The sequence below is a fragment of the Poecilia mexicana genome, unplaced genomic scaffold (genome assembly GCF_051168715.1).
Source record: "Poecilia mexicana isolate PSO_F unplaced genomic scaffold, ASM5116871v1 scaffold_2, whole genome shotgun sequence".
NCBI classification, from domain to species: Eukaryota; Metazoa; Chordata; class Actinopteri; order Cyprinodontiformes; family Poeciliidae; genus Poecilia; species Poecilia mexicana.
The window spans coordinates 20,966,564-20,985,979 of record NW_028263371.1 but is presented as its reverse complement, the minus strand read 5'-3'; the positions used below and the strand labels follow the sequence as shown (position 1 = coordinate 20,985,979).

The window sequence follows — 19,416 nt, the reverse complement described above, 5'->3', positions numbered from 1 at the left end:
ACTAGTAGAACAGGCCACAAATGGGAACAACGGGTCGGAAACAGAAGAATTTATTTAGCGGACTGTGTTAGCGCTGCTAGCTGCAGGAATGGGCGGTGACTTGGACTCGGTTTGGGTCACTTCTTGGCGGCGGTGACCCGGGCCCTGTTCAGCTTGTCCATCAGCAGCCGGTCGGAGGCGGAGCATCTGGAGAGGACCGCCCCCATCTCAGCTTCATTCTTTCGCTCAATGGCAGCGTCCGCTGCCCCCTCCAGGTCGCTGACAGCCAAAGAGGAAGAAGAGTGAGCGGTGGGCGGGGCTCCACTGCGTGATGATGTCACAGGTGTGGTCTTACCCCACGGCCAGGTGAGCTTTGACCTTCTGCTCAGGTGTGACCTTGCTGACATACTTCTTGGCTTCATGCCTGTTGTTGTTCTTCATGCACACCTCCACGAAGGCCTGAGGACAGGTAGGCAGCAAGGAATAAAGGGAAATGCAGTTCAGCGTTAAAGGGGGCTGTTAGGGGCGGGGCTTCTCTCACCAGGTAGCCAATAGGAGACTTCTTGCTCTTGGAGAACTTCTCTAGCTCCTCCCACTGCTCCTTCTCAGCCAGAGACTTCAGCTTCAGCCACCAGTACCTGAGCAGGTGAGACAAGAAGTGAGGCAGGAAGTGAGGCACCTTCAAAATAAAATATTTCTGTCAATCCAGCCAATCACAGCCCGGCCTGCCGTGACGTCACACCTTTTGTCCGGCACTCTGAAGTCTCTGTAGAGCTGCTCTGCTTGCTTGTGGAGACCCAATGACATCAGAGCCTCCATGGTGGCCTGCACAGAAAGTGACATCACTCAGTAACCCCAGGCCTGTCTCTGATTGGTCACCTGTGTTTACAGATACCTGCAGGGAGAGTCCCAGAAGTCCCGCCCCCTTCTCGTCATCCAGCTTCCTTTGGAATCGAAGGAGGCGCATTTCCTCCTCCGTGGCCTGAAGGACAGGAGACATCAGAGACCGTCCACACCTGATGGACACACCTGGTGGACACACACCTATTGGACAGGTGAGACTGTTACCTTGGCAGCAAAGTCGTTCTTGGCCTTGTTGTACTCGTCCACGGCGCTCTGCAGCTGCGCCAGCCGACCCTCGAGCCTCTGGACGAAGACAGCAGGGACAGTTAAGGACAAGGACAGCTGTCCACCTACCTGTCCAGGTGAGAGCGGCTCACCTTGTCCCTGTAGCTGGACGTCACGTAGAAGTTGCCCAGCTCCTGGTGGTCGTCGTCCTGGTTGTACAGGTCCTTCAGCGTCTGAGGCTCCTGCAGTTTGCAGAACTGGAGACACGGAGGACAAGGTCACTCATCTCCATGGTAACCAACAGGAAACATCTGCCTGGTCTTTGTTTACATGTCTAGGACCGATTTAGTGATCCTGAGAGACTTTTTGGCTTTCAGAAGGCTAAGCCTCCTTGTCATGACCTTTGACCTCCAGTATCTCCATAGTGAAGTGGAGGTCAGGAGGTCCAAGTGCGCTCACCTGTCTGTAGAGGCTGAGCGCCACCGGCTGGTTCCTCAGAGTCATGAAGAAATCTCCTCTGTTCATCTCGTTCTTCAGGTACGTCACCACCGTGTAAACTGGAAACACACACACAGGTCAGCTTGCTCACCTGGCAGGTGGCTGGGGGCGGAGCCTGAGGCTTACCCAGGTCGGTGTCGCCGCTCTCCACGGCTTTACTGAGAGCTAGCTGGCTCCTCTTCATCTTCAGCAGCAGAGGAACCTGCTGTCCGGACCGGGCCTCGAAATCCAGCAGCTGCAGAGTGGAAGGTACCGACACGTTACTACAGACGGCATGAAGAGGACACTGAGGTTTGAACCCTACAGAGCAGCGGCAGCAGCAGCAGCGTACCTTGATGGCGAGCTCCGGCCGTCCACATTCATACGCTTTAGCTGCGATGTCCGAGTACGAAACTCCAGGTGAGTCTCCCACCTTGGCGCAGACTGCTCGGGCTATGGCCTCATCGGTCAAGTCCTTCTGCTGCACCTGGACTCACACACACACACACACACACAGGTGAGGGGACAGTTGGAGACAGGTGGAGACAGGGGGTGTTACCTTGCAGGACGCCCAGTGCTTCAGGACTCGACTGACTCCCTGGTAGTCTGGGATCTTCAGGTAGCGACAGACCTCGATGGCCAGAGGGTAGAACTGCCGGTAGACCAGCCTGAGGGACAACAGGAGACACTGAGGAGGACGAGCTGGACAGAGGTCAAGTTGGGGACAGGGTGGCCAGATCTAACAGTCTTTCCTGTTTTATCCAGTTTTCTCTCCTCTCTGCTGTTTTTTATTTTTAATCAGTTTTAATTAACAGTGACTAAACCTTAATTAGCAGCAGGTTGTTGCTAGGCAACCAAAGAGTGAGGGAGTTAGTTGATTCCACCAACCTAGTTTAACCTAGTAAAACACCAAATGTTGTGAAAAGAAGCTCAAGTTTTAACAACACGCCAACCTGGAAACAAGGAGACTCACCTGTCTATCAGGACCTGAAGAGTCATCTGTTTAAATCTGAGGTCAGAGGTTAAAGAGCATCTCACATATATCTAATATAAACCATGTAAAAGTTTAAATATCCAAAACTAAAGGAAATATAAACAAAAACTAATTGAAACAAAAACACTATTCAGAACAGATTTGAAAAAAGGAACTTTATATCCAGAAAAGACAGTTTATGGAAAAATCTTGACAGATCAAACAATCTAAATTCTGCTTTTAAAAGAAAATCAAGATGAAGTGAAATGGTGTTGAATAAATATGCAGTGAAATTGAACCTGTGAACAGAAATAACCCCAGAACTCCATCTCCCATGATGCACCAGGGCAGGATACTGAGTGTGTGTGAGCGGCATCCCCACGCTGCTCTCTCTGACGGCGTTCAGAACCCGCAGCTCCCTGCAGGTCATCACGAACTGATCCGGGCTGAACTCCGTCAGGAAGCACTTCCCAAAGGACGCCGCCTAGTGGAGAGAGGCCGCATTAGTCAGTCAGTCAATCAATCAAGTTCACTTTGAATAGAATATTTCAGCAGCAGCAGTGAGACCTGTAACGTTACGTTTTGTCGAGTGTCATCATCAGAGTGATCTAAATATGTCGATTAATGTTTCATTTGTTATGTTTCAGTAGCAGCTCAAACCAGGTTCAGTCTGGATTTGAAGGAACTCAGTGTTTTGCCTGTTTTGCAGTTTTCTGGAAGTTTGTTCTGAATGCTGCTTCTCTATGTTCAGCAGATCTTTAATGTGTTTTGGTTCTAAGACGTTCAGTGACTTATAAACTAACAGCAGGATTTTAAAGTTTATTCAGGTGACAGAAGGCCGACTTTGGAACCATCTTTATGTGGCTCTGAAGGTTCAGGTCGAAGGTTCAGCCTGATCTCTAGTTTCCAGCTGGAATATCTGAATCTGTGCCCTGACTCTAGATCTAGAACTCTAGATTGTTCCTCTTTAGATCCAAAGATAACTTCAGTTTTGTTTCTGTTCAGATGGAGAAAGTTTTGGTACATCAACACATTAATCTGTTCTTAGCATCTGTTCAGTGATTGGATGGTTCTGTGATTCTGGCTGTGGCTCTGGTTCTGGTGACCTCACCCTCATCAGGGCCTTCTGGGTGTCAGGGTCATACTCGTGAGCGGCCGCCTCCACACACTGCCGGACGGCGTCTCCCAGGACGTTCTGCTCCTTGATCTCCCTCAGGTACTCGTCCGCCTTCTGACTGGACTTCTGCTCAGACAGGAGGGATCAGAACCACGGGTCTGGGTTGCCACCAGCAGCACCAGTGTGACCAGTGTGACCAGTATACCTCGTACTCCCGGTGGGCCTCAAGCAGCAACGCTCCAGGGGCCATGGAGGCGATCTTGAAGATGTCCTGGCAGACCAGAGGAACCTCCTGCAGCAGCTCCTGGCTGCTGGAGCTGATGATCCGAACCCCGTCCAGTTCGCCCACCAGCACCGACTGGTCCTCCAGGGGGAACCTGGCTCAGGGTCAAGGGTCAACCACACTAACAACCTGCTCTGGGTCCAATCTGAGCTCAGGTCAAGGATACTGGATGGTGTCGTTACAAGATCCCACCACCAGGAGGAGCCGGTCCCACATCAACACCACCGAGGGCTGCTGGGACCTCGGCCTGCGGCACCTGGACAGGTAGACGGGTTCAGGGGTCAACAGACAGGCAGGTAGACAGGTGCAGAGGTAGAGAGGTCAACTGGTAGACAGGCCCAAAGTGGTCAGGTGGACAGGTTCAAAGGTCAACGTACCAGACCATCTGTCTGGGCGTCGCTGCCTGCTTGGTGTCCACCTCACTCAGTCTCTCCTGCAAACAGCAGAAACCTGTCAGATCCCACACAGGTGTGGCCCCGCCCCTCCACACAGCAGCCTGCCCACCTGTAGGTTGGACAAGCCGGTCCACAGGCGCCCCGTCTCGGTGAACAGAGCCAGATATTTGTAGCTGAAGGAGACAGACATGTGGACGATGCTGCCAGCCTGAGGACTGAGACCTGGAGGATACTGAGGACAGACAGGTGGTGAGACAGGTGAGAGTCCTCAGCTCACCTGTCTGTCTGAGGAGCAGAGGGCCTACCACAGCCGTGCAGGACGTGTTGTCCAGGACGTAGAGCTCAGGTCCACTGGACACCAGGACTTTGGTCTGTCTGTCCTGAGTGAGGACGGCCCAGCAGGACGGCCTGCCCTGGAGACCTGAGGGGACAGAAACAGGTAGGGGACGGGTAAAGGACGCCTGGATGGGCTGTCCTCCAGCCATCCTTACCTGGGACCTCAGGTAGCCTGCGCAGCTTCAGGTCCTCGATGTTGGTTGCCAAGGTGAAGCGGGAGGAACCCGTTACTATGGCGACGCCTGTTCCATACGGCGAGTGGAACACCTTGGCCTCCAACACCTGACTCTGGACCACTTCCTGTTTGTCACAAAGAGAACCAGTTAACAGGGTCACAAACACACACCTGTCCAAGACCCACCTGTCCCTCACCGATGTCTCTGACTGGACCCACCTGTCCCATGCTGAAGTGTCTCTTGAAGGACCCAAACAGGTCATAGATCAGAACCGTCCCGTCCTCCTGAACACACAGCAGCTCGTCGTTGACGGACCACCCCAGGTAGACCACCGGACCGCTCTTCCACTGAAAAACAGGTGAGACAGGTGAGGGACAGCACAAGGTCACTCTGGGACGGGTGCTGTGTTGGACGCGTCTCCTTACAGGGAAGCTGGTGATGGACACTCCGGAGGCGGAGTAGATCTCCAGCTGAGGACGAGTGCTGGGGGAACGTCTGAGCGGCTCTCTGAGCAGAGCTGGGACACAACAACAGGGTTACAACTAGTGGGGGAAGGGGGGGCTTTTCTAACTCTGATTGTGTCACCATGGTAACAGACTGTGAAGACATGAAGCCTGGTTGAACCTCACTGTGTTTGTGACCAGAGTCACTCCATGTCTCCACATAACTACATAACTGAATAAAGTGACCGAGTCCAGGTAAACCATCGGAACCAGAACCCACCGATTGGGCCTCCATACGGAGCTGCTGCAATCAGACTGTCCCTCAGTCCGTCCCGGAGGCTCCAGAACATCTCATAGAGTTCCGTCTTCCTGCAGAGACAGAACCGGGACAGTTTAACACCAGAACCAGCAGAACCGACCAGACTCTGTTCATTTCTGCTCAGGTTTCAGCTCATTCCAGGTAACCGGGTCTCTGTGTGACAAACAGAACCGGTCCGAACCCGGATCCTGGCAGGCAGACATCCGATGGTTCCTTCGGCTCTAGTCTGGGTCCATAAGAACTCACCTGGAGAGGAGGGGGGGACAGGTGTGCTGTGTGGCGGAAGCTAGCTTTAGTCATGTGACTAATGTGACCGGCCAAAGCAGTTCTGTAAACAGAGCAGGTTCGGACCCAGCAGGATCTGACCCAGCTGCAGAGCGGAGCCCCAGGTGTTTCGCGCCAGGTGTGTGTGGTACTGACCGGTAGAAGGCGTCTCCCAGCGGGTTCCAGTTAGCGGTGATGAAGGCCATGCTGAGGAGGATGAGAAGGAGGAAGAGGAGGTCTGGGTCCGCACAGAGGAGCTGGTTCTGCCGTCTGACCAGAACCGAACCGCAGGATGAGGCAGGGGTTCGGCAGCACAGACGGGCTGTGGGTCAGCTGACCTGAGCCTCCAGGACGGAGGAGCCACCGTTCTCAGAACCGAATCACTTCCAGAACCGGACCACTTTCAGAACCGAACCACTTCTATTTCCTTTAAAAATCCTAAACCTAAGCTGACCTCTGACCCCTGACCTTTCTTTAATCACTTATTACATCCATAAATCAGATGACTTGTGTTTACTAACTAAAGTTTACTTCTGCGCATGCGCTCACTTTTTTTTCAAGAACTTTATTGAACAAACAGGAAGTAGACAGAAGACACACTCAATAGAAACAAACAGGAGATAAAAGCACAAACTATTAGATATGAGTTGTTTCTGATGTTGATTTTATGTCTACTTAAGAAAAAGAGAAACATAAAGTGTCTTATCAAGTTCAATTTATGAATATTTGTATTTAGCCAGAATTACATTTATTATAAAAATATTATAAACAGAGCAGAGGGGGGTGACAGCTTTACAGCCAAATTATCCTAAGAAAAACAGTGATAGGAAACTTAAATCAGCTGTTTTTCCTCTGAACTCTGGTTATACAAGAATGATCCCTGTGTTTTAGCTTAACAGAACCAGGAGAGGTTCTGGGTCAGTGGAACCGGGACACACAGAGGAACTTTAAATAGGCCGTTTTTCCTCAGGACTCTGGTTATTGAAGAATATCTCTGTGTTTTAGTTTAACAGAACCAGTTCTGGATCAGTGGAACCGGGCCGGCTTTCCTCTGGACTCTGGAGTTCCAGCTCGAATACAATGGGAGGAAAGCTGCAGTTTTCCTTCCAGATGACTTCATCGGAAAAACATGGGCGAGCAAGAGACACTGGCTCTCACTGGCTCTCTCTCCTGCCCCATCTCCATGGTAACTGCCCCCTCCCCCCTGGGTGTGGTAGAGAGACTCTGAGCTCCAGGCTGAAGGCAGAGAGAGAGCTTAACCCTTTGAGGGGCAGCAGAGCTGAAACCTGTTGCTGTCAGATAGTTCTGGTTCAGGGTTCTGGTCCAGTTGTCCGGTCCAGACGTCCCTGTGGGTGAAAGGTGTGTGAACAGAGCTGGTGTCCACAGTGTGTCTTCAGTTGGTCCCGGCTGCAGCAGGGAAGGGGTTAAAGGTGTGGACGTTTCCACAGAAGGAAGTTATCTGGAAAGTTTCCCTCCCAGCAGCCAATCAGAGCGCAGCTCTCTGACTGCAGGCGAACAGAGTTTGGGTGTTTTCTCCACTGCAGGAGACTCTGCTTACTCCTCCGTCGACATGGTGACCACCGAGTCCCACCAGAACCAGGACCTGATGGTCCCCGCCGACGCCCCAGACCTGAACCTCAACCTGGACTCGCAGGGCGAGGAGCAGGCCTCTGGTTCTGCTGCCTTTGACCCGGAGAAGCTGGGTCAGGGTCCAGTCAACGCCATCACGGTTCTGACTCTCCTCGACAAGCTGGTCAACATGCTGGACGCTGTGCAGGACAACCAGAACAAGATGGAGGTGAGTGGACGGGTTCAGGGTCCAGAGTCCAGTTAGAACAGCTGATTAAACCAGAACCAGACCAGAAGGTGGAGGAACATCTGGGCCAGACCCGGGCTGTGGTTCTGCTCCATGTTCTGACACACCCTCAGAGTTCCTCCTCAGGAATGTGGATCCCACTTCCTGTTGGTGCGGAGCCGAGGTAAGACGTCACATCCCTCCAGGTGTGTTTACCAGTACCACCTCAGGAACGGACTGGACCTTCTGCAGAACCGCAGCTGTCAGCGAGTGTCTGATGACTGAGAAGGTTTTGTCTGTACTCTGGGCTCTGGGGTGACCTGTGACCCGGTTCCGGGTGTGTTTCAGATGCACCAGGTCCAGATGGAGAGCGTGGTCAGAGGGATCCAGGCAGACATGACCCGGCTGTCCAAGAGTCACAGCCACACGTCCAACACCGTCAGCAAGCTGCTGGACAAGAGCCGCAAGCTGTCCGTGACCATGAAGGAGGTCAGTGAACGCACCAGCACACCTGGAGCACCTGGCGGACCGTCCTCCATGTCCTCCATGTTCTCCATGTCCTCCATGTTGTGTCTCTGCAGGTCCGGGAGAGGATGGAGCGTCAGGGTGCTCAGGTGAGGAAGCTGGAGGCGAACCACGCCCACCTGATCAGCAGGAACAACTTCAAGGTGCTCATTTTCCAGGTAGGTGCGAAGTCACCAGATGCATGCTGGGAAATGTGGTCCCAAAGAGGGCTGCCTGGCTGTTCTTCAGCCACTAACCTTATTTGGATATGTGCTGCTGTGGGAGCCAACCTGGAAAATCTTCAGAGGGGGCTGTGGTTGTCATGGTAACGGAGTTGTTATGGGCTGAAACCACAACCTGCTGGTCCAGCTCTGTGGCTGAAGGTCAACTCCTCTCCTTCTGCCTCCTGTCAGCAACACGCAACATTCCCAGAACATTTCTCAGAACATTAGAACATTCCTCCAATCCTCCCAGAACATTCCAGCACCCAGCTTCAGTTATTACTGGTAGAAACTAATAATCAGGCCCAAAATCTGACCAGAACTTTCAGAAACACATAAGGACAGTTCCAAAGTCAGCCTTCTGTCACCTGACGCCGTTGTGTTTATGATGTTTTTAATGTTTTCCTGATGGGAAGCACTTTGAACTGCCATGCTGCTGAAATTGGCAGCAAAAGTAAACCTGATTGATTGATCAATCCTTCCAAAACATTCCCAGCATTCCTCTGTCTCTGGGTCAATGTGTGTATTGTGGTTTCCTTGTGTCTCCCTGTTACTGTGTCTGTCCATCCAGTCCACACCTTCTAGGTGGGTCCGGTTCTGACGCGGTGCCTTGCTCTGTTGCAGGAGGAAAACGAGATCCCGACCAATGTTTTCGTGAAGGAGCCTCCTCCGTTTCCTCGCGATGAGATCCTGGAGGAAGGCGAGCCATCTGCTCCGGGTGTCAGCGATGACAGGCAGGACGGGGCCTTCCAGACCATCGACCTGTCGTCTGACGAAGATGTTGGCCTGGAGGCCGACATGGATGAAGAGGAGCCGTGGCCTCAGGATCTGGACAGCATGGAGAAGTCCACAGCGGATAAACTGAAACGGTCCAGCCTGAAGAAGGTAGGAACCACAGGAAGCAGACCTCCAGGTGTTGGATCAGTCAGACAAACGATATTGTCTCTGTCTCTCTGCAGGTGGACAGCCTGAAGAAAGCCTTCTCCAGACACAACATCGAGAAGAAGATGAACAAGATCGGGACAAAGATCGTTTCAGCAGAACAACGGGAGAAAATCAAGCAGAGAACTGCCAGCCTGAAGGTCTCCCCTCTGACCTTTGGCATCAAGAAGGTACAGAGACTCTCGCTGGTCACCTGACCATCAGACAGTCTTTGAAAGTCTCAGTTCAGACTAAAGATGTTCTTGTGTCCTTCAGCCTCGCAGAAGCTCAGACTCCCAGCCTCCGGAGGCCTCAGGCCAGAACAGGGAGTCCCTCACCGCCGAGGTCGACATCCAGCTGCCCTCACCAGGCTCCGCTGAGCTGGAGCTCCCCTTCACCGAGGTCCACGCCCAGCTGGCCCCTAATGACCAGCAGGAGGTGCTCCAGGACCAGGTGGAAGCGGTAGTGGAGGTCAGGGAGGAAGTAGAGAAGGAGCTGGAGATTGTGGAGGAAGTCAGGGAGGAGGTGAGGGAGGGTTCACTGGTGGTGGAGGCTGACGTGTCGGTGGTCTCTGAGGGACTCAGTGAGGCGTACGCTCTGTCCTCCACCCTCCGTCAGGAGGATGGAGCAGAGGAGAAGGAGAAGGAGGAGGAGGAGGAGGAGTCCTAAGCAGAACATGAGTGTTAGATCAGATCAGTCAGAGTGTCCAGACCTTTCTAAAGGAACTCCTCTCAGTTTGAACCAAGAACAACCAAAAGGTCTTCTGCTTTATTCCTCAAACTTTCCATTAAAAGTCAACAATCACATTCTCCCAAAAGTTTTCCAACCTTCTCCTCTGATAAACCTCTCAGAGATCAAACCACCATCACAGAGCAGAACATGTTGCTCCTTTAGGTCTGAAGGTCAGATTTATTTGATCATAGATGATCGGACCCTGATGAACCCTGATGTTCTGACAGGTTTAAAGTCTACATGATGAAAATCATCTTGAATTCTTCTCATTTGAAACCTGATGGCTACATGTTGGGATCCATGGTTCCTATCAGTGTCTGGACTTCAGCCGTTCTTCTCCATTTTACCATTTTATTTAATTTCCATCAGAAAAACATGGGAAATGTTGGGTCCAACCTGATCAAGGACCTTCTGCATCTTGAAATGAGGGGACCTTCAGGGCAGAGTGGGCTCAGGAACCTCCAGGGTTACCGTCCTCCCTAAGAGCAGACGCTGAATCTGCAGGTTCCTGTGAGAATCCATCCAGTAGGTTTGAATCAAACCCTGTTGGAATCAAATTCTAGTGGGTTTCCATTAGTGGTCTTTGTTTTATATTTTCCCAACCAGGGTCTTTTAGATGTGCCCTGATAACTGAACCCCCTCTCTCTGAGGTTCTTCTGATGATCTCCAGTCATCCCTCTGACCAGGTCTCATTCATTGCTCTATGATGTTCCTAAGGGAACACCCTCTGCGGTTGATCCAAGTTTTTTTTAAATGTTTTGACATTCCAAGGGGTTTTCTCTGTATTCCTTGTATTTCTCTAGAAGTTTCCACAACATTCTGTCGCACCTCCTAAAAATCTCTGCCAGACTTTCATCAACGTTCCAGCGTCTCCCCAGTGTTCTCCCAATGTTCTACGCCTGACCATTTAGTAGTCGTCCCTCCTTCTCCTCTGGTTCCACCAGTGTTTGTTTTCTGAATACGTCCTGCTTTAGATTCATCATGCTCCTGGTTTTCCGTTCACCAGGTTTCAGTGGTTCTGTTGATATTCTACCAAACGTTCTCTGATCATCTCAGTGTTCCTGAACTCCAGTCGCTAGAAAGGTGAAACAGTGCCTGCCAGCTGTCACACATTATTGATAACATTATTGATGATTTGCGATTCCAACTGATTGATCTAAAATGGTTAATTTTTGTTTTTTTGTTTGTTTTGCCAAAGATTATTTCCTTCTGCATCTCATCTCTGGTGTTGATTGAACATTTCTTGTCCTAAAGTCTCCAGACTGTCTGAATTGTGGTGTATGTCTTTAGTTATGCTTATGAGCTCAGTGTAATACAGGCTCCTCTGCTTTGCCTCTCTGAAGCCACCTGCTGATAGATTGTTGTAAATATTGTTACACTTTTTCTGTTCTGTGCTATAAAAGTTTTAACTCTGTAGGTCAGAGGACACGCTTTCCTCACCAGATAATAAACCTGACGGTGCTTTTCACCTTATCAATGCTTGTATAAATTCTTTTTTCCTACAAAACTCTGTAGTCAATAAACTATCACACACACACACATGAGTGTTTCCTGTCTCTGATGTTCTGGAACCAAAAGGGCTGGATAAATGTTGTTGGAATCAGAGGAACATCTATGATCAGCCAGGTAGATCTGAGAGTCTATGTGGAGATACGGTTTTAGTGTGTCTTTGGATCCCGGCCCTCATGTGAGAGAGACAGGAAGTGGGGTGGTCTCTTCAGCAGCCAATGGCAGAACAGGATTGGTGATATCAAACAGAAGGACCAATCAAAGTGAGCGGGACGGTCCAGAGTTGGGTCCAGTCTCTGCACAGTAAGATCAGACGGCCCAACTGAACTGAAGTATTTATGCAGCATACACAGTGTAGTACTGAGTGTTTCCTGTGAAGTACGCAGTGCGGTACCGGTACCATGGACTCTGAGGCTCCCCCCACGCTCTCTCTCGTGTCTGTGTTGTCTCTGCTGGGCTGTAGCCTCCAGCTGTTGGTGGCTGCCCTTCTCACACACAGGTATGGTGGGCGGAGCTCCAAGACGGACTGGTGGATCCTGCTGTGGCTGTTCTATGATGTCATCGTCCACCTGACGCTGGTAGGAGGAGTTTCTTCTTGTTTAGCAACTCTCTGCTGTTAGCTCTGAGTGTCTTCTTCACCACGTCAGGAACTGACCTTTAAACTGTCTAAGAATTGTGCTCTTGTATTGTGTTTACCATTCTTTGGGTTCTCTTTGTCTTCCGCCCCAGTACTGTACTTGTGTTGTTCGTTTTGTTTTATGGGTTTCTGAACTGCTTTTGAAGATTTCACTGTTTTCCAGATATTTTGGATTCATTCACACCAACCCTGGTTTAGTCCGCTTTAATCCATCTCTAGTCCATCTGCCTAGAAAGTCCGGTTCATTTTGGGTGGGGGGGGTGAATGGATAATCAAACTCTGGTCCTCCAAACTTCGATCTGCGTTCAGTTGAAAATGCCTATGTGGACGGAAGTAGACCACAGTGCAGGGTATTATGGGTAAATAAAACCAAAACGAATGAGTTAGCCTAGTGCTAGTGGGAGAAAATCTTGTGGATTTTAGCCAAAGAAAATGTATATTGGTCGCTAAAATCTGACCAATATACATTTTTGTATCCATTTGGTGAAGAAGGAAGTTGCCCTCGTGTCTTCTTCAGAAGTTTCTGTGCTGTTCCCTTTAGTGGTTCTTGGTGCAGCGCCCCCACAGGCCAGAAGGCGCCACATTGTTTACCTGGACAGAAACATCTGGACTGACCATCAAATATTAAAACAGCATCTCCTTTGTTGGCTCTTTTGATCTGGCTGACTGTCCCTTTTGTCCTCAGGAGGGTCCGTTTGTTTACATGTCTCTGGTTGGGACAGTGGAGACATCTGAAGGTCCTCTGGCTGAACTCTGTGAGTTTTGTCTTGTACTGCTTTGTATTTCTGTGTCATTCTGTAACTCGCATATACCATTAAAGAGTGTCCTTAATGTTTCTAAACTACACCCATCAACCAATCAGAGAGCTGCCTCTGACTTGAATCCAGACATAAACATTGAAGGCCCTTCATCACCTCTGTCTTACTCCACAGTATCAATTTCCAGAGATGGAAGAGTTCTCATGGAGTACTATTTTACTTTTAAATATGTTTTTTAGTCCTTCAATATACCTGAAAGTTTTGATGCATGGTTTAACGTGTCAGCTCTGATCTGGATAAAATACCTGTCAACATGTAGGGAAGGAATACGGTAAAGCAGACAGTCGCTGGTTGGTTTCTGATCCAAACATCGTCTCCTTGGAGATTCTGACAGTGGTCCTGGACTCTCTGCTAGCTCTGCTGCTGATACATGCAGTGCTCAATGACAAGTACTACAGGTAATGCTACAGTTTCAATAAAGTACAAGATGCACTACCCATACAGCCCAAGTATTACATGTTACAAGGTATAGAATCAAAGTACTGCAGAGTATGCTAATGAAGTACCACAGATATTATTACAGTACATGCAGTGCTGCTAAAACCTGTTAGACTGGTTTTTATTCTTTGGTTTATAAATCAAACTGAGCCCTGAAACATTTCATCAGATTTTACTGCGTTTACATCTCTTCTGTTTACTTTGTCTTTTTCATTCAGTTTTTTATTCTTTAGTGCTTCATGTGGTCAAATGTGGGTCAACCAGATCTTAAATGGGCCGTTAAATCAGTCTGATTCTGATGAAACTGCCACATAATGACCTGTACCAGCTCGTAGTGACGGACATGTACTGATGGTGAAACGTATTTCAGACACTTCCTGCAGATCACTCTGAGTGTGTGTGAGCTGTACGGCGGCTGGATGACCTTCTGTCCTGATTGGCTGCTGGGCAGTCCTCACCTAGACACGTCCAACCCGCTCTACCTGTGGGTCTACCTGGTCTTCTTTAATGGACTCTGGGTCCTGGTCCCGGTTCTGCTGCTGGTCCAGTCCTGGTTGTGTCTCCAGAGTCTTCATGCAGTCAAAGAAGACAGAGCGTCGGCGCAGAGGAAGAAGCTGTAGACGCTGTCAGTGAACTAGTGATCGGGAACCTTTCACTGTTGAGCTCATCGTTTTCTCAGACTGGTGACAGAAATGATTTTGTAGCAGGAAGGAACCAATCATATAGCTGGATCATCACTAAAACTTTTATTAATCTCTATAAATAAAATCTTGAGTTTAAACGTGTCTCCTGTAGATGTGGATCTCCTTTCCCGCTCCTCTCAGCTCCTCTTGATCAGCTTGTTGACCTTCAGGAAGGCCTGTTGCAGACCCAGCCCCTTGGTGGCGCTGCAGGCCTGGATCTCCCACTCTCTGTCTGTGTAACTGTTCAGGTTCAACTTGTTGGACACCTGAGGAGAAGATTAGACTCTTTATTTTCATGGTCTACAGTGGATCCAGTGTCTATCCTTCACTTTGTTGCTTGTTAATTTTGATCTTCAGTCCATTTGTTGTCCTATGATGTTGACTTAAAAGAACAGAGTTCTGGCAGAACCTCCAATATGAAATCAAGGCTATTCTATTTTGTCAAAGAGATGACTTTGATGTCTAGAGAAGATGAGAAGAGCCCAAAGATCCAACATGGTGCTTCCTTATATAGTTCTTGTTCTCTAATGGTTGCCATGGGACCCCAAACGGCTCTTGTCTCATGGATGCTCCCAGTGAACCATAAGGTTCCTCCATCCTACATAACTAACAAGGTAAGGCTGACCACAGAAGGGATCTGAACTGACTCTTTCTCTCATTGACCAATAAGTGTTACATCAAGCTTCCCTCTGTCGCCACCTGCTGCACAGTTTGAGGTAGCGCTACAGGCCAATCTGCTGGGTTTTCTTAGAGGTTTCATTAATTTGAACAATAAACTGAACTTGATTCATTGTTGATTGGGACGTATATGACTGACTTGAATCTGTCTGCCTGATTTATCCTCTTCGTTCTGTTGATGATCAGTTTATTGGTCTGCACCGTCTGAAGTGTCCCTACCTCCCGTATGGTCATGCTGTTGGGCAGATCCTTCTTGTTGGCCAGAACCATCAGAGGAACTCCTCGCAGCTTCTCGTCGCTCAGGATGCCCTTCAGAGCCATCTGCGCCTCTGGAATGCGAGCCGCGTCGGTGCTGTCCACCACGAACACCAGCGCCTTGCACTCGTCCAGGTAGTACCTGCAGGACATCTGTTATCCCTTTGGCCGGTTGCTAGGGAGACACACCTGCTGGGTGTTGTTTACTCACTTCCAGTTGGGTCTCATGCTCTTCTGTCCGCCAATGTCCCACAACGTCAGAGACGACTGCTTGTTCAGCTCCAGTGTTCCCACGTTGAACCCCACGGTCGGCGAGGTGTTGACTGCCTGATAAGGTAAAAGGTTTCATGAGAACACCTGAGGGCTGATGACCCTCACGATATTCTGAGACTCACCTGTCCGGTCAGGATATGGGCCAACAGGGTGGACTTCCCCGCAGAGTCCAGACCCATGATCAACACCTGGACAGAGGAGGACAGGCTTCAGGTTAACACTCAGCTGGTTCTGGTGCTGAAGTCTTCCAGTCTGGATCCCAGAGGAGATTTAGGCTAGAACCAGAACCAGAGGAGTTCCACCTTTCAGGATCATGAGATGCTTTATCAAAGCAGTTACTCTACAAGCTGTCAGGGCTGGACAAAGTCATTTACAATAAATATCACAATAGACATCTGATCCAGAACCACACAGCATTCTGGGCGATGTAGGCGGAGGAAAGGTTAAAGCTACTTAACCTTTCAAGGCTAGCTAAGCTATGCTGGTGACATCAACAACAAAAAAAATACTCAGTTGAATGTTTTCTTTGTTGGTCCAGAAAATGTTTTTAGTCGATTCTCTGAAATGACTGAAAGAATTTAAGTGAAAAACCTTTGGTGTATTCAGCCAAGTCTGGTTCTGAGTAGACAGTGACTGGATATTTGTGATCTTATCTACTAGGATATTAAAATGAAAGCAGCAAACAAAAACAAAACATGACTAACAAAAGAAAACACTATGTACAAAGCTACAGTTAAGAAGATATAAATTAGTCATTAGAAACCCGCCCTTTAAAAAAAAAAAGTGTTTTTATGCTTCAGTTCGTTTGTGGTCAATGGACCTCGCAAAATTACTTCAAGGGCCACAAATGGCCCCTGGGCTGCACTTTGGGCACCTGTGGTCTAAAAGGTCTTTAGGATGAGTTTGTGGTCTGATAGGAACCATGTGGACCATCAAACTCCCTGAAAACCTGAGATGTTCAGAACCTGTGGGTTCCTTTAAAACAGGACTGGAAACATTTCTGGGTCACAGCAGTTCTGGATCAGAACTGGACAAGAAAATGTTCAAAACGTTTGATTCTTTCAGGCCTTGTTTTCTTCTTCTGGTCTTTTCTTTGACATCCTGTAAGGGACAAATGTCCATCTGTCTGGACCTCCTGATGGAGCGGATACAGAGGTTCTGGTACTCCTGATGGAGCGGATCCAGAGGTTCTGGACAGGCAGTAAGTCCTCCAGGTATGTGGGCTTGTCCCAGAGCTTTGAGGTATTCCTAACTCCTGATCCAAACCAGCAGAGGTGAGTTTACTGGATCCATTTGGTTTATCAAACATCTCCATTTAATGAAACTGGTTCCGGTCCAGCTGATCCAGATGAAGGAGAGAACCGGATCCAATAATCAACCAAAGAGAGGAAAATAAGGGACTCACCTGAGGGCAGGCGGAGCTGCCCTGGCCCATCGCTCTGGAGCTGTAGAATCAGTCTGACTGGATCTCTGACAGCCCTCGGGTGTAGCTGACCCTCTCTGATTATCAGCCTATAGCAGCCCTTGCTGCTGCCCATGTGGCCAATAGGATGGTCTGACTGCATTCCTGTTCAGACACACCCGGCCTGCTGAGGAGTCAGCAACAGGTGAGAGCGGCTGAGCAGGAAGTCATGTGACCATGTTGAAGATGAATATGGAAATCAGGCTGTCAAAGAAAACCTGTTTACCAAAAGTACATCACTGCTGCTTCTTTAATAATCATTACATGAATAGTGGAAGAGTATACCTCATAACATTTAAGCAATATTTGCTTCGCAGTCTTCTCAGGCAGTTCTTCCTTCCACTTAATTTCCCATTAAGTTGGATACTGAGATTGGCCTCCCTCCACACTCGTTTTATGTGAGAGGTTTAAATCATTTTAATGGGTTTTATGTGATATTATAAACTTATTTAGGAGTTTTATTCTCTCTGGAGCCACCAGATTATCTCTGTCATAACTGAAACATATTGTAATTTATGGAAGACCCTGCTGGACCCCTGAAGGAGGAGGAGCAGAATCCGCTGAGGAGGAGTCAGAATACTGCCTATATATCCTCCTCCCTCCTCCTCCTCCTTCCTTCTTCCTCCGGCTGCTCCTTCCTCCTTCTTCTCTGGTTCTTCAGCTCCATCATGGGCTTCGGTGACCTGAAATCAGCCTCCGGACTCAAAGTCCTCAACGACTTCCTGTCGGACCGCAGCTACATCGAAGGGTGAGTCCAGTAGAACCTGGCAGAACGTCCCGGTAGAAGCTCCTGCAGGGTTCAGCGAGGCTGCCGCCATCTTGGCTCAGCTCGTGGCTAACAGTTAGCTTCAGGTCCGGCGATAAATTGAGCTACACTAGAGCTCCATGAAGCCGGAAGTGTTCATGGTTTTACATAAACATATGAAAGCTGATGGTAGATTAATTGACTTCATAGTTTAGATCAAAATATTTGGTTTATTTGGGTTTAATGTGGCGTACTGTGCTGTCACATGGTGCTAACAGCCTCTCTGCGGCTGCGCAGTGGCTGCTGTAGGTTCTGTAAGCTCATGCTGGACCTAAAGTCGGTTCTAAACTCAGAACCAGAGACATTAGAAACTAGCTTAGGAGTTTTAATATTACTGAGACTACAAATCGGGTCTAGGTCTAGCATCTAAACCTGGTCTGATCTGGCAGGATTCTGGTTCTGGTCCATTCATTCTCCAGTCCAGGTTAACCAAGCCCAAGTGGTCAGGTTTTCGGTCTAGACTCCAATAACAGGGGGAAATGCACCTTTAGAGATCAGCTGAGTCATCTGTAACCATGGTAACCCTGTCCTCCACAGGTTTGTCCCCTCTCAGGCTGATGTGGCGGTCTTTGACGTCCTCTCAGCCCCTCCCCCAGCAGACCTGTGCCATGCCCTGCGGTGGTACAACCACATCAAGTCGTACCAGAGCCAGAAGAACAGGTGAGCCCGCCCCCATCGTCGTCATCCTCGGGTCAGAGTGCACAGGTGTGACCAACGCTTCCTGGCTGTCAGCCTCCCAGGTGTGAAGAGACCTCTGGGGCAGTATGGCCCTCCGGGAGTGGCCGACGCTACCTCAGGCTCTGCCCCTGCCGCCGCCGATGACGATGACGACGACATTGACCTGTTTGGTTCTGACGAGGAGGTGAGGACGTTATGATGTCATGGTGACGTCACAGGGGAGCTCAGGTTTGGTGTTAAACCCTGGTCTTTGTCTGTCAGGAAGACACCGAGGCGACCAAGCTGAAGGAGCAGCGCCTGGCCGAGTACGCCGCCAAGAAAGCAAAAAGTACGTCACTCAACCAATCACAGGACACCTCACCTATCACATGACTGCCCTATAGAGTCATACTACCTTCCACGTGGCTCTGGATGATGAGTAACCAATCACCATCTTTCGGCTGACTGCCTGATGGACAGCTGTTTTTACCTGACGAGTCTCCACCAATCAGAGCAGCATGGTGGGGTTTCCTTGGCAACTGACTTCTACTTCTGTCTCCTACTAGAGCCCGCCCTCATCGCTAAATCATCGCTCCTATTGGACGTGAAGCCATGGGACGATGAGACGGACATGGCCAAGCTGGAGGAGTGTGTCCGCAGCATCGAGATGGACGGGCTGGTCTGGGGACAATGTAAGAGGACCGCACACAGTACTGGGACCAGTACCTGTAACACAGTATCACACAGTACCCCAGACTAGGTGTAGCTGCTCTGCACAGCTGATGATCCATCTCACCATCTTTCGGCTGAAGACTGATGGACACTCTTTGATCTGACCGCTGCAGAAACTGATCACATTCATCCATTAAACATTAAACAGTTTTATTGACGGGTAATAACCAACCCATGGTGTGATCTGTGCAGCCAAGCTGGTCCCAGTAGGCTACGGCATCAAGAAGCTCCAGATCAGCTGCGTGGTGGAGGATGACAAGGTGAGATGCTTAAAGCGTGTCTCCTGGTTGGTTCTGAGTGTCTGCCAGGGGTCTGACTGAGTGTTTCCTGTTGCAGGTGGGCACAGACATCCTGGAGGAGAAGATCACAGCCTTCGAGGACTTCGTGCAGTCCATGGATGTAGCAGCTTTCAATAAGATCTGAGTTAATCATGTTTAATAAAAAGCACTTGGCATAAAACAAACAG

At 49.5% G+C, this 19,416-nt stretch overlaps 5 protein-coding genes across 6 annotated transcripts; 3 read left to right on the top strand and 2 right to left on the bottom strand.

Annotated features, from left to right (window-relative positions):
* Positions 1–34: 34 nt before the first annotated feature.
* On the bottom strand, positions 35–7,045 carry vps16 (VPS16 core subunit of CORVET and HOPS complexes). The gene is made up of 24 exons (XM_015003986.2): positions 5,987–7,045; positions 5,528–5,616; positions 5,230–5,321; positions 5,023–5,151; positions 4,784–4,928; positions 4,598–4,713; positions 4,402–4,524; positions 4,275–4,330; positions 4,064–4,153; positions 3,820–3,991; positions 3,609–3,740; positions 2,854–2,981; positions 2,498–2,533; positions 2,084–2,192; positions 1,877–2,011; positions 1,672–1,780; positions 1,507–1,604; positions 1,200–1,304; positions 1,048–1,125; positions 875–961; positions 722–804; positions 521–617; positions 335–438; positions 35–258 (listed from the first exon to the last, which is right to left on the bottom strand). Exons 1-24 carry the CDS (start codon positions 6,034–6,036, stop codon positions 117–119), a joined length of 2,505 nt encoding a protein of 834 aa, XP_014859472.1. The 5' UTR covers positions 6,037–7,045; the 3' UTR covers positions 35–116.
* A 212-nt stretch (positions 7,046–7,257) lies between these two features.
* cavin2b (caveolae associated protein 2b) lies at positions 7,258–11,542 on the top strand. The gene is made up of 6 exons (XM_015004006.2): positions 7,258–7,628; positions 7,974–8,114; positions 8,207–8,308; positions 8,975–9,235; positions 9,310–9,462; positions 9,548–11,542. The coding sequence occupies exons 1-6, from the start codon at positions 7,401–7,403 to the stop codon at positions 9,938–9,940; spliced, it is 1,278 nt and encodes a 425-aa protein (XP_014859492.2). The 5' UTR covers positions 7,258–7,400; the 3' UTR covers positions 9,941–11,542.
* Positions 11,543–11,770: 228 nt separating this feature from the next.
* On the top strand, positions 11,771–14,190 carry ebpl (EBP like). Its single transcript, XM_015004012.2, has 4 exons — positions 11,771–12,090; positions 12,835–12,904; positions 13,227–13,365; positions 13,776–14,190. The coding sequence occupies exons 1-4, from the start codon at positions 11,914–11,916 to the stop codon at positions 14,023–14,025; spliced, it is 636 nt and encodes a 211-aa protein (XP_014859498.1). The 5' UTR covers positions 11,771–11,913; the 3' UTR covers positions 14,026–14,190.
* On the bottom strand, positions 14,133–16,827 carry arl11 (ARF like GTPase 11). Of its 2 annotated transcripts, none has more exons than XM_015004013.2 (5): positions 16,700–16,827; positions 15,417–15,482; positions 15,233–15,348; positions 14,986–15,163; positions 14,133–14,354 (listed from the first exon to the last, which is right to left on the bottom strand). In XM_015004013.2, exons 1-5 carry the CDS (start codon positions 16,727–16,729, stop codon positions 14,226–14,228), a joined length of 519 nt encoding a protein of 172 aa, XP_014859499.1. In that variant the 5' UTR covers positions 16,730–16,827; the 3' UTR covers positions 14,133–14,225. The 2 variants fall into 2 exon arrangements, with proteins under 2 accessions (XP_014859499.1, XP_087859958.1); XM_088003832.1 differs by having other exon boundaries at positions 15,417–15,569; positions 16,700–16,767.
* A 518-nt stretch (positions 16,828–17,345) lies between these two features.
* Positions 17,346–19,413, top strand: eef1b2 (eukaryotic translation elongation factor 1 beta 2). Its single transcript, XM_015004010.2, has 7 exons — positions 17,346–17,504; positions 18,099–18,221; positions 18,294–18,423; positions 18,501–18,567; positions 18,785–18,910; positions 19,143–19,210; positions 19,287–19,413. The coding sequence occupies exons 1-7, from the start codon at positions 17,425–17,427 to the stop codon at positions 19,371–19,373; spliced, it is 681 nt and encodes a 226-aa protein (XP_014859496.1). The 5' UTR covers positions 17,346–17,424; the 3' UTR covers positions 19,374–19,413.
* The last annotated feature ends 3 nt before the right edge of the window (positions 19,414–19,416 follow it).

What these genes read in the sequence shown, in the direction of transcription:
- vps16 (XM_015003986.2), bottom strand. Translation starts at nt 6,036, where the DNA reads ATGGCCTTCATCACCGCTAACTGGAACCCGCTGGGAGACGCCTTCTAC. An exon ending in ACACGTCCTGCACGGCTGTG is followed by an intron (nt 4,525 to 4,597) that starts GTAGGCCCTCTG and finishes GTCTGTCCTCAG; the next exon opens with TATCCTCCAGGTCTCAGTCC. An exon ending in TTCTGGGACTCTCCCTGCAG is followed by an intron (nt 805 to 874) that starts GTATCTGTAAAC and finishes CTTTCTGTGCAG; the next exon opens with GCCACCATGGAGGCTCTGAT.
- cavin2b (XM_015004006.2), top strand. Translation starts at nt 7,401, where the DNA reads ATGGTGACCACCGAGTCCCACCAGAACCAGGACCTGATGGTCCCCGCC. An exon ending in ACAACCAGAACAAGATGGAG is followed by an intron (nt 7,629 to 7,973) that starts GTGAGTGGACGG and finishes GGTGTGTTTCAG; the next exon opens with ATGCACCAGGTCCAGATGGA. An exon ending in AACGGTCCAGCCTGAAGAAG is followed by an intron (nt 9,236 to 9,309) that starts GTAGGAACCACA and finishes GTCTCTCTGCAG; the next exon opens with GTGGACAGCCTGAAGAAAGC.
- ebpl (XM_015004012.2), top strand. Translation starts at nt 11,914, where the DNA reads ATGGACTCTGAGGCTCCCCCCACGCTCTCTCTCGTGTCTGTGTTGTCT. An exon ending in TCATCGTCCACCTGACGCTG is followed by an intron (nt 12,091 to 12,834) that starts GTAGGAGGAGTT and finishes TTTTGTCCTCAG; the next exon opens with GAGGGTCCGTTTGTTTACAT. An exon ending in CTCAATGACAAGTACTACAG is followed by an intron (nt 13,366 to 13,775) that starts GTAATGCTACAG and finishes AACGTATTTCAG; the next exon opens with ACACTTCCTGCAGATCACTC.
- arl11 (XM_015004013.2), bottom strand. Translation starts at nt 16,729, where the DNA reads ATGGGCCAGGGCAGCTCCGCCTGCCCTCAG. An exon ending in GCAGCTCCGCCTGCCCTCAG is followed by an intron (nt 15,483 to 16,699) that starts GTGAGTCCCTTA and finishes TCCTCTGTCCAG; the next exon opens with GTGTTGATCATGGGTCTGGA. An exon ending in ACAGCATGACCATACGGGAG is followed by an intron (nt 14,355 to 14,985) that starts GTAGGGACACTT and finishes TCTTCTCCTCAG; the next exon opens with GTGTCCAACAAGTTGAACCT.
- eef1b2 (XM_015004010.2), top strand. Translation starts at nt 17,425, where the DNA reads ATGGGCTTCGGTGACCTGAAATCAGCCTCCGGACTCAAAGTCCTCAAC. An exon ending in TACCAGAGCCAGAAGAACAG is followed by an intron (nt 18,222 to 18,293) that starts GTGAGCCCGCCC and finishes CCTGGCTGTCAG; the next exon opens with CCTCCCAGGTGTGAAGAGAC. An exon ending in TGTTTGGTTCTGACGAGGAG is followed by an intron (nt 18,424 to 18,500) that starts GTGAGGACGTTA and finishes TTTGTCTGTCAG; the next exon opens with GAAGACACCGAGGCGACCAA.